Here is a 12,379-nt window from a genome sequence, read left to right on the forward strand (position 1 = left end):
ACGTTTTTAAATGTATGAAAAATATTGTTTTTGTCATATTTTAAATGTTTTAGAAAGACTTTGAAATAAATTACCCAATTTAAAAATGCAGATGTATTTGTTACATTATTGTTTCTTTTAAATGTTTTTTTTTTTTTTTTTTAAATTACGTCTACTGTCTCGTATTTGAAAGCCAATCCATCATTGATTCCGGAGTCACCCCACATCAAATTAGGTGAGTGACTCATCCTTAGACATGAAGAGAACAAAGTCTAAATTCCACAACAGTGAGTCAATGAAGTACGTCCTCAAGCACTGCACTGTGTTGTGAAAATAAACATTAATCTTTGGGTTAACTGTAAAACAGCACCTTACAAAATTAAATAAAAGCAGAGCCAATATTGTACGTACAGAGGCCTATAAAGGAGACAACACCATAAACAGGTTTATGATTGAGTCCAAAATATAAATATGACTTTATTTCACAATCTCAAAAGAGATCAGACATCCATAAAAGAAATGCAAAATTTAGTCTTTTCTCAAGTCTAAAATGGATATAATCTTGTTTGCCGCATACAGTAATTCTGTTGCAAAATACGAGAATCCATAGTCTACACACAAAACAGTAAAAACAATATTGTTCACATACATATTTACATAAGGTTTTAACGAGTAAAAACTTTTTTTGTCTCCAAGTTTTTCAATGCTGGTGATAGCTTGTCGTTGATGGAAAAAAAATTAACATCGTTTTGTAATGTGGACTCATACAATAATTGAATCGTGTTGTGTTTTTCAAAATGGAGTTTCCTACAAATCAATTGATTCCAAACATGCTTACATTCATTTAATTGTGTGTTTGCAGCTCCAGAAGACATTAGAACTGGACTATGATTAGTACAAATACATCATGATAAACAGCATGAAAACAACTTTTTGTATTGGTTCCAGTACTTTTTTTTTCAGTTTAAAAAGAGCACCATCCATATAAAGTATAAAACCAGGTTGAGTCAGTGAATTAACTTGTCCTACTAGCACCGAGAGTAAATTACATTACAAGTTGTGTGACATTTGTGCAGATATTTTTTTCAAGAGTACTTTAAATGATGTAATGGATTTCAAAATAAAATCAAATATTCTTATTTAGACTCAAAGTATGACATTTTCTATGACTGCTTAAATAAATGATTTTTCCCCCAACAAAAGTTGAAATAAAGGGTTCTCATTCCCAGTCTAATATTTTAAAAAATCGATTAGATGATGGAAATCTTTTCTTTTTTTTTTTGCACCTTGATTTACAGATTTGTTTGTATGCAAATACAGTACTAACTGGCAATATTTTGGCATAAGTGACAACCATATGTTTGAATGAGCACCAATAAAATATAGAGTCAGAAAAAGTTCCAAAATCCTATTATCCCAACTCTGGTCATTCCAATTTTTCAAGAAAGTGAACATACATGAAATAAGTGCCACTCATAAGCACTTTGTTGTTGATGTAAATCATAATTGCTCTGAATTCTAAGTGTTTTTTTGTTTTTGTTTTTTTAAATGCAAGAAAACTGTAAAATAAAACTGTAAAATATATTTTCATATAAAATTCCCAATCTGTACATACATAATTTGGCCAAACGTTTGGGACAATTTTTCAAGTGAGGCTTGAGAGAAAATGATTAAAAAAAAAAGTGCTTCTTAGCAACCTTCCAGACAACAAATCACTTCTTTCAGTAATAACAGAAACCAGGAGAGCAGGTATGGGAAGCCATAATGCTACATGAGATCATCCGTAGTAAATATAGAAATGATATAGTGTGTACAGTGAGAATGGCACTGAACTAGAAACGAAAGCAAGGTACCACTGTCATTCTAATTGTGATGCAACAGGTTATCAAATCATAGAGCTCTTGCAGTAAACAGGCTTAACACCAGAAATTAAATAGAAATGATCAGAAATAAATAATCATGTTTTTTGTTCTTTATCATGTGCATACATATACACTGTATGCTGTATATATCGTATATATAAAACCAGTTACAAAATTACTTAAAATGCTTCAAAGCACCATCTCTTTTATAAACATAAAACTCACAGTTATAACAAAAGAAAAAAAAATAAAAGCCCCAAAATATGTCTTCTGCTCCGAGGAAGACGAGGAGCACAAAGCTAGCTGTTTGAGTATTTTTTTTTTGTTATCCAAGCACAACAGTCTTATGCATAACTTTTCCTCCCTACCATTAAACTAGTAAGACAGGTTAGTGGTAGAATGACTCCATCTTACTAGTATTTTTTTTTCCCTAACTGCATGACATTTCTGCACACTGGGCATACTTGTAACAAAACTATGTTTATTAATGAGGCAAAACTGTGCACAAGTTGGCATCCATGCTCTAATAGTATGGAAAGCTGTTTACGACTTGAAATACTTGATATCTATTTTAAGATTGAACACAAGTAGTGAAAAAAGAGCAGAGTAGTACATGTGTTTTAAGATGGATATCAGGGATTAAAAAAAAAGTTCCATCATGCCAAATAAGGTTAAGATGGATATCTGATATAGAATAAATGCAGAAATAGCTTTCAATAAAGCCTTAACTGTATGTGTGAACTTGCACACTTTTCTACACTAGTAAGACAATTCTGGCATGGGACAACTACATACTATGACTAGATTGGCTAGTTGACACATGTTCTACTAGTTTGGACAAAGTGCATACTAGTACATGGGCCTTAAAAGATGGATATCAATGCTATCGAAAACACGATAAAACAATGTTTCTAAGAGAGTGCAGATGTCAACTAGTGGACAGTTTTACCTCACTATTAACAAATAGTTGTCCTACTTGAGTGCCAAAGTTGTCCAATTATATCAAAAGTTCTTAAACTTATTATCAAGGATATTGAATAAATACTCAAAGGGCTTCCTATAGTCAGGGATCAGAAGAGCATGATTAAAACCAGGTAGAAAAAAAAACAAGAGAAGCAGTCTCAAGTTGATTGAGGTAAGGCATAAATAAGCACAGTGTGTGTGTTTGTGTGCATGTGTGTGTGTGTGTTGACTAAGTCCAGCTATTGTAAGGACCTGTCACTTGAGTGAGAGCGTAAGGGGACACGGTGATGACTCCGTCACTCGGTAGCGTCCACGTTTGCCGTGTGGGGACGTCCCTGGCCTTCCATGTGCCCTCGCCGTCCAACCCGGCACCCCCCTCATTCTCCCTTCGTCCTCCACTCCCGCCTTCCTCCCTCCTCAATCGCTCCTCCTCCTCTTCTTCCTCTCTCTCCCGCTCCCTCTTGGCCATCTTGGCATCCCACATGGCCATCCCGTGGCCTGGCTCGTTGAGGGACTTGTGCTGGTAGAAGACCAGGGAGATGCGTGTGGGGTGACGGCGGTCGGGTTTGAGGATGGGTGTGGTGGCGTGCAGTTCCCGCCTCGCGCACTCGATGAGGATGGAACCGTGCGACGGCGCCACTGCCACTCCGCCGATGTCGTGGTCCAGGAAGTTGTGCTCGCTGTCCGACCACACCTCCTCCTGCTTCACTTCCTCCTCAAACTTGTGGAGTCCGTTCAGTCTGCTGTAGAGGCCCTCAGAAGTAGGTTGAGGGGAGAAGGATGAGGATGGAGGGGCGCTCTCACTGGCCAAGGGTCTTTGCAGGGGTGAGTACGCCTCACCAGGCTTACTTTTAAAAGTACAGGGGTAGTTCACATGGCTGGTTGGCTGATACGGCGAGACCGAGCTGTTCGCTCCTAACGGGAACCCGTGCGGGTGGTGTTGTTGGTTGGGGGAAATGAGGTCCCTCTGTTGGTAGTAGTTGCTGGTGCTTTGACTGTAAGTGCTGGTCTGGCACCGATCCACGCTGCCAGGGCGAGGCGATGTTTTGTTGTAAAGGGTATGTTGCTCTGTTGGAAACAGAAAACATATTGATTTCAATAGCATCCATCCATTTTCTTAACCGCTTATCCTCATGAGGTTCGTGGGCATGCAGGAGCCTATCCCAGTTGTCTTCGGGCAGTAAACGGGATATCCCCTTCAGGGCACACAGGGACGAACAACCATTCCTGCTCCCAATCACACCTACGGACAATTTAGAATGTCCAATATCCTTGCCATGCATGTTTTTGAAATGCGGGATGAAATTGGAGCCCCCAGAGATGGCATGGGGAGGAAATGCAAACTCAACCAAAGAAGGGCATGGCTGGAACCGAACCCACGATCCACAACCTCTGTGTGTGATGCTGTCAACTTGCCACCTTGATTTAAATGTCCTGCAATATACTTTTTCCTGATTTGTTTCCAAATACAGTGGAATCGATTTAACAGAAGCAACGAACCAGGACTCAATGAAAAAAATTGCATCCACTCCATTCAAAGCGCCCCTTTGTACAGTAACTTTGAAAGTCTGTTTGTTCCAGGATTTGTTTTCTGTTTGCGCTGCTCTCTTGTCATCGATACACATGTTTACAGTAGACTAAACTAGGCTAAAACATGTATCAATGTGGCGCCCATTTTAGCAGATGCCATTGTCCATCAAAGGTGATGGAAAGCATGGACATTATCTTATTATCGCTGTTGGCATGCATTTCAAAATGAGAATATTGTAGCCACCTAATCATATCTATGGCTGTTTTGTAGTCAGGTACTAGTTGTGTACACATCTCTTGACATTTTATTTTTGGTTCAGTAATAACAATACACAGTTATTTTTATACAGGTGAGCCCTTATCTACTGTATGGCATGATCTAATCATAACACAGGGAGTTTCACGTTAGAGTCGGGTTCATTTGTTTTGTAAATCCTATTGGTATGTCATCTGCTTCTCTTTGTGTCACCTCCCATCTCTCCTTGTTCTGTCCCTGCTTCTTGTGTCTTGATTCCTTTTGTCTCTCCTTCCTCATAAAGTCTTTTTCTACAGCAGCTGACTCCTGGTAGATCCTTTCTTGACTGACTAGGACCTGCCTCACTCTCATCAGGAATCGCCTGCAGGCCAGGGGGATAGAGTAAACGTTTGAAATCCTATCAAACTAACACGATGCATCAAAAAAATAACTACAAAGCTATTCACCGACAGCCAGATTGGATAGTTTACACTTATGTTCTAAAGTGATGCATTTTGTGAATTTAATTATGCATGTTTCCCATGGGGAACAGTTTGACCATGTCCCATAAGACAATATGTTTGATCTTGGTGTTGGTACTGAATATGTATTGAAAGTCATGTGTAACTTCACCAATGACGGCGCCTTGGACTTACCACCTTTGGTGGGGGTTTCTCGTTTTATTTTAGAAGGAGTGAGAGGGCTCAGGCCAAGCTTCTTTTCCAGCTTCTCAGCTTGAGCTTTCAAACGAGCTTCTTGCCTTATCTTGCGCGCTGATTTCACCGGCTCTGCTAGCAGACGCACCTACCAAGAAACAGACATAGATAATGTTCTAATTCACATTTCATAGCGTTATTGGTGCTATTCCCGTGTTAGAAAATTCAGTTTCTGCTGACCTCTCTTGGGAAGGATGACAAAACCTGGAGTGCACCGGTTTGTATCTTTGCCCACTGTCCTTCAACACGACCAAACTCATCCCTGTCGGAGATCTTGTAGAGTGGAAGAACATGGAGCTGCTCATCTTCAGGTATATTCCGAACCGCGCGGTTATCTTCCTTTGTTAAAGTGCAAACCTGAATAAGATAAAGAAGGAACCAAGGGTCAATTTCTTTGTTTGACCCTGTACCAAATGGGCCAGGACCACTTGGTGGTTGGGAGAGGAGACTGCGGCTGCAGTGTATAGAGTGACTCGCTTACCACAGTGCTGCCGTTATTCATGTTGTGGTTGTCCTTGTGAGCGTGGGCACAGAAGTCCACACAAGCCGTAACTCCCGAAAAAGGACGTCCCGCCCTCCAGCCAAGCCGACAGGAATTGCCTTTCTCCTCTTGTTCCACCTAGAGAAGAGAACCAGCAACATTTGGTTGGAGGTGATGACAAAGAAGAAATCATGTTGGAGTTTGTCTCAAGTCTCTAGGAACCCTAAAGGTTCATAAAGAGTAATTACTGGACTTTTATGTTTTGTACCTGGTTCTGGAAGGCTTCAGGAGCGAGGCACTTGTACAGTGGTGCAAGGTCAGTGGCAAGACTCTGGAGGTTCTTCTCTACCTTTTCTTCCTAAAAGTCATAAAGATTAGTAGAAAGTAAAACCCACAGGATTTTTAAGTGGAAATTTGTCTAAAAGGGTTGAGAACCATCAAATTACAATTTATAAATCCATCGTTGACAACAATGACTTACTTGTTCTCGGTATTCACCAATTAAGCGGAATTTGCGTGGCACTTTGCTACGGGCAAACTTGCAGCCATTGAAGTACATACTCCATGAGCAGCCGAAGGAAAAGGATGCCCCGCAGGTATCCGGGTCCAACCCTTGACAGGCACAGGTTCGACTTTGGAGGGGAGAAGGGAGAAGTATAAAAGCACATCAACACTAACTTCTTGATGCTCATAAAAATCACAGTTCAGGCCCTGGAAGGAAAAATTGCATAGATGTGGTGCATACTGGCTTCCATAGTAAAATCAGGAATGTGTCATTGAGCCTTTGGGAATCAGCAGCCTCCAAGACAGCAACACAATCATATTGAGAAATAAACATCCAAATCCTATTGCATAAATGGCAACACACTTAACCGTATAGCAAGACTTAAATACGCAGAAATAAACAGTCAAAATGCATACTGCAAACACTGTATAAATGAAGCTAAAATGCTTACTCTTCATTAAGGGCGCAGCGTCGGCTTGTGGGAGAGCCATATTTGAAGAGGGTCTCCGTAAGCTCCTGGTAGAGGTGGTCCGCCACCGCCCGCGGAATTCCCTCCCAGGCCAGGATGAGGATGACCAGCACGGCGGTGTCACAGTGGTGCCCTGGCCTCTGCCGTACTAAACACAACAGCTTCTCCTCCTCACTGCCACGTCGGACCACCTATATGTGATAATACATACGCATACGCAATATTCATTTACATGTTTCATGCATGTATACTGCATACATAGTCCATATGAATAAATATTGGGTCGTGGTTGTCACTTACCCATTTAGCAATTGGACATCCCTGGGAGCTCTTTCCTTCTTTTCCAGTGTAGACTACAACTTCCAACCGCACTGCATTTCCCTTGGCGCCATATCTGCCACACACAAATATGCATAAGAGACATTGACAATTCATTAGGTGAGCCTAACTCAAGGCCCGTGGGCCAGATCTGGCATTCAACATAATTTTATGTGGCCTGTAAAATCTCTGGTTTACCTCCATTCAAAAATAAGCATATAAATGTTAATTACAAAATACAGGGTAAATTATGATGTGTGGATCTTTATTTGGGTTCCCGGTTGCCACACCACCCCAGAAAAAAATCAAAACAAAAACAAAAAAACCCTGCTATCTTCATAATAACACTCTCAAGTCTGCTCTGGTAGGGCAGCATCGAATCCATTTGAAATGGATCAATGAAGGAAAACAACATTTTGGAGATGAGAAATTAACATTCTAACATGGGTAAAACCATCAAAATGTTCATAAACATTCATTTTGTCGTTTATGAAATGGATGATTGTCAATTCCATTCGTTTAGGGAAAGATGATTTGAGATTCGAGTGATTTGAGTTACGACCATGGCCATCCAATGAATGAACTCCTTTCTCAAGGCATCAGTATATCCACCGCTAAATCTGCGTAACAGACAATTTTGGAGTTTTCTCTTTTTGTCCCTGAGCTGTATATTCACAGGTTTAGAACAAGATGGTAACTGCCTTGACTTCCAGTAAACAAACTCAGTACAGCACAGATTCTCTCTCTCGCCATGAACATTGATGTGGTTTCTCTGTTTTCTGTAAACGGTCTCCTGAGGGCAACCATAACTATGACGCTGTCTAAATGAAAACATGTTTGACACTCCTAACCTAAATACTGATGTTATATACAGTCTCTCATGTCGGTTACATCACATTTTCCCGGCCTCAACTTGTTCTTTGTAACTGTGTGTGTGAGCGTAGTGTCATATGTGTGTCTCAGGTGCACATGCTGAGCGTGTTCCCTTTTAATGGCAGGCACCTTGGCGGTGACCTCGCTGCATTCCGTCAAGCCCGTACTTGACATGCTCAGCGTGTTCGGTGGAGAACACGCCCACACACATCCAGCCAAATAATAACAATCATCTCAGGTGTAGTAGTGGTAAGTAGTAGTAGTAGTAGTAGTAGTCGTAGTTGCAGTAGTGGTAATACATTATACTGTATAAAGCTTGTAGACCCTACAAGTGTGCTGAATTATGAATGAAACTACTTCACTGTAAATAAATGCTTAAAAGGCTTTACAGCAAGCTGTTTGAACATTTATTCAACATCCTACTAGTGTGCTGAATTATGGATGAAAACTAGCACACTGTGAATAAATGTTCATATACAGTACTTTAAACGCTCACTTGCTTGAATTGCCTGACTCGTTACTACAAAGAATACTAGTACACACGCCTTAACATAGATATCACGGATATGGAGTAAATTGTCAAAATGTTTTTTCAATAGTCATAGTGAATGGCGGAATAGTAGTCTACCTGTTCTCCATCAGTTCCCTCACAGCTTCAACACTGGGTCCTGCTCCAAGGTGAGTGTAGTAAGGACCTTCTTCTTTTTCAATGATTTGGTCTGCAGGAGAAAAATAATCAGTTGTAACCCCGCTTGACAAGAGGACCCAATGGTATTGTGGGAATAATCAGGTAAGTGTACCAACAAGTAGAAGTAAGTTCAAAACTAAATGTTTAAATGCCTAGTAGAATCAACCCACCCACGCATTGACAGCAAGGAAGATCAGACAGCTTTTTAGAGGGAGTGTTGAGCAGATTCTTTGTCGGGGTGTCCAGAAAAGCCATTGGAGACTCCAAAAAGCTGTTGACACTGTGCTTGGATGGAGTCGACTCCGCCGAATGGCTTGCATCTATGTCAGTAGACGTAGATAAGACAGTGACAGGTCCTGACCTCTCAAGTTTATAGTAGCTTTGTTGGCTTGGAGGCGGGGACTGCCGAGCACCCAAGAGCCCGTTGGCAGGACCGGGGTCGGGGACGTGACCGAGGTGACCTGCCCCGGGGTCAGCACCGTGTAACAGCCTTTGGCAGGGCTGTGCTACCTGAGTTAACGAGCACCTTTCGTGTACTGGACTTTCATCAGGATTGTGGCGGTGGAGTGGATTGTGCAGATATGACAACAGCTGGTTTTCAGGGCCGAGGCTCTGGTTGGTCCTGTAGTGCTGAAACTGCGTATTTTGATGGATGAGTTGCCTTGCTTCCTCCTGGGAGTCAGTTTGATATCTCTTCAGATCAATCTGAGCTTGAGGAAGAAACAGATTCCTCCTATGGTGGAGACCCGATTTGCCAAGCAGGGGAGTTTTCTTTCCTCTGCTTCGATGGGATGCGTCTCCATTAGCCATACGTTTTGAGAGAGGGGTCCTCCGGTTGGTTCCTTCCTGTGGTCCTTCATTGATCTTCTTCTTCCGGGGTTTTGAAGGAGTTGTTTTAGCTTTCTTTACAGGAGTCTTTTTCTGACTGGGGGATAACTGTGAGTGGTAGTTGTATTTGATGGCTGACACGGGGGTTCCCTTCATGTGATTGCCCTGGGACACTTGGCTCTGCCGGGACTGAATGATGAAAGCCAAATCGGCCAATTGTGCGGCCACTTCTTCCTCGTCCCGATTCCTCATTGTCCTTGGTCTCTCCCGGTCCTCCCAAAAACGACGTTCATGATCTTTACCAAGCTTCATGCTTCGGTGATCCATGTTGTCATATTCCGACTTGATGGGATGGGAGCCAAAGCTTTGGTAAATCCTTCGACCGGGTACCACATTACCATCACCTGACAGGTTAGCCGGCCTCGTGCCCTGGCAACGCTGGATGACATTACTCTGTCTGGCCACGGGCGGGTGTATCACTGACCTCTGGTGAATTGGTGAGCTTATGACAGAGACTTTGTTGTAGCGGATTCCTGCTGTTGATTTCGCTTCTTGCGTTGACGTTGCTTGCAGTGTGATCGTAGAATCTCGAGGTTCATACTTTCCTTCGGTTTTAATGAACACTGGTGTGCATTGAGGTATAGCTGCCAGTTGAGTTAAGGCCTCAATGGCGACAGCCTGGTCAAAACTAAGATTCCTCTTCTCTGCCAAAGACTGCACGCTTGGTAACAGGTCATTTGAAGGCGGTTCACGCTTGATAGTCTGGGGAGCCGTTGGTGGGCTCCCCTGAGTGCGACACAATTCATTCCTAAAGTCCTCAGATTCTTTCTTGATTAAGTGCAAATCTGGTGGTTCTGATTTGATGCACCGAAGAGCGGAAGGACGTGAGCTAAAGAGTTTCTCCTCAAGCCCTCGCCTCTCAGTGACGGAGAGACACACCACCGCCGCCAATGTGGACAGAGGGTCTTCGCACACATCATCTTTATCGCTAAAATGTGCAGCAATTGCTTCTTCGTCCTCCTCCAGTTTTATCCTCTTCAGTGAGCCTGACATGTCATACAGAGAAGTCTTGGGTCCATTCTGAGTGGTGATTATGCTTCGTTGAGGCTCAGAGGCCATTGTAGTCCTGTGATATGCAGACTTCAGGTCAGGGTGACACCCGGCGGTCACATTAGCACCATTAGATTTTGTCGGGTCTTCGGTAGAGCCGTTGTGGAAATTCACAGAAGAGCGTACATGTTGATGAAGTGCAATGTTGCTCCGCTGCAGCCCGAGCTCTCGTTGAAGTGTCGGCTGTCCACCGAGGTCCGGGTTGTGCCGAAGCGAGTTGGTGACGGGAGGAGTTTTTGTACGCCGTATGTGCCCTTCCTCCTCCTCGTCCTCCTCTGCCGCCATGTGGGTGATATCCATCTGTGCCTCCCCTTTGCCATTGAGCGACACGCTTTCTGGAACCACCTGTGCCAAAAGGAGAAAGAAAGAAAATGGTGACTCACTGTGGTGTGCTGGTATGCGTGACTCAGCATCAGTCAAGAACACAACAAACCTCCTCTCAGCATGGTGAGGGCATTCGCCACCTCCACCATCAAGACGGTTGAAAATATTGTGGCAAACAAAGAGTACAAGCATGAGGCAACAAAAGATGCACATTCAAGGTTTCAATGGGGGCTCAGTTGCTGAGTATTGCCAGACTCATAACTTGATGATTCGAGTGGAGCGAGGTTTAGGATTGCATCACTACCAATCGTAAGTGTGTTTTGAGTGTGGGAGCATGCATGTGTGTGTGTGTGTGTGTGTACAGGCACATGTGCATATTCTCATCTGCAGCACACCAAGAAGATTGCATCACAGATGCACACGAATACTTGGTTGTTGTAATTCAGTAGAATTTTCAAGCAATGATATTTTGACTATTTTAAGCAACTTTTTGCTTTTCTATTTAAAAACAGATATACTTTGCACACTTTGTCCAAATGAGCGCTTACTTCTTCCAACAACATAAAAAAAGGCATCAATAAAAGTGTTATATCAACCTCAGCTGTGATCTTGATTGATTCGGATACAGGAACAGAATTAAAGAATGTATATCGGTGTGCATTTATGACTACATCTTATCACATTTTAAAAAGCAAGCGTGAAGATTATTTTTTAATGTAGTCGGCTACAATCATGAATGATTCACAGTGAATGTGTTGTGTCCTCTGCTAGCCTAAAAACCACCAGCATTTGGTATTCAAAACTTTAGATGTAATTTAAAAATATATATACTTCTTTAGTATATACTAAGATAGCATTTTCCAATAGTTAGCTAATTAGGCTTTCAGTTTTCTCAACGTGCAATGTTAGCAAAGCTTGGAACATATTTATAACGCTATGACCCTTTTTAGATAATATATATGTGAAAGTTGAGGTAATCGTAGCAACTCTTGGTATGAAACAACATGCAAGTTTGTGTACTTTGTGTTCTTTTCACTGCGCCAAGGTATCAAAATGGCTAATACAGTATATATACATATTTGTGTGGCTGTGAAAAATTCATCTGTACTGTATGTACATTTTCACTTACATGAGTTGACCTGTACTCCTACTTAAAGAGTAATTCTTTCGTCAAGTCTGTGAATATCAGAGAGTCCAGGATTTTGATGTAATTATCATATTTCAACAAATAGTGCCACAGAATGTCTGTTAGAAGTAGGTGGAGAGCTTTATTTGTATAAACGATTGTGTAAGAAGAAACTGACGCCTCTGCCAGTTGATATGTTGACATAGAATACGTGTTAAACTTGATTCTTGGTTCCTGTACATATGGTGCATCTTAATTATAATACAATGTCATGATCATTTTTATTTCCGTCATTTCAATTCAAAACGTGAATTCACTACAAAAGAAGATAAACAATTTGTATGAATTATTTAAAATAATGATGATTATACT

General features: G+C 41.7%; 1 protein-coding gene across 1 annotated transcript in view; it reads right to left on the bottom strand.

Annotated features, from left to right (window-relative positions):
* Nucleotides 1-424: 424 nt before the first annotated feature.
* Nucleotides 425-12,379, bottom strand: part of tet1 (tet methylcytosine dioxygenase 1) — a 33,504-nt gene continuing 21,549 nt past the window's right edge. Inside the window, exons 3-12 of the mRNA XM_088420850.1 lie at nucleotides 8,790-10,902; nucleotides 8,560-8,650; nucleotides 7,041-7,134; nucleotides 6,723-6,931; nucleotides 6,248-6,398; nucleotides 6,035-6,124; nucleotides 5,767-5,904; nucleotides 5,466-5,642; nucleotides 5,226-5,373; nucleotides 425-3,872 (exon numbers count right to left, since the gene is read on the bottom strand). Of these exons, the coding sequence (XP_088276976.1) occupies nucleotides 3,034-3,872; nucleotides 5,226-5,373; nucleotides 5,466-5,642; nucleotides 5,767-5,904; nucleotides 6,035-6,124; nucleotides 6,248-6,398; nucleotides 6,723-6,931; nucleotides 7,041-7,134; nucleotides 8,560-8,650; nucleotides 8,790-10,902 (4,050 nt within the window). The 3' untranslated portion in view covers nucleotides 425-3,033. The remainder of the gene's footprint in view (nucleotides 3,873-5,225; nucleotides 5,374-5,465; nucleotides 5,643-5,766; nucleotides 5,905-6,034; nucleotides 6,125-6,247; nucleotides 6,399-6,722; nucleotides 6,932-7,040; nucleotides 7,135-8,559; nucleotides 8,651-8,789; nucleotides 10,903-12,379) is intronic.

Source organism: Hippichthys cyanospilos, chromosome 8 (assembly GCF_059441005.1).
Source record: "Hippichthys cyanospilos isolate Australia breed blue-spotted pipefish chromosome 8, RoL_Hcya_1.0, whole genome shotgun sequence".
Classification (NCBI taxonomy): Eukaryota; Metazoa; Chordata; class Actinopteri; order Syngnathiformes; family Syngnathidae; genus Hippichthys; species Hippichthys cyanospilos.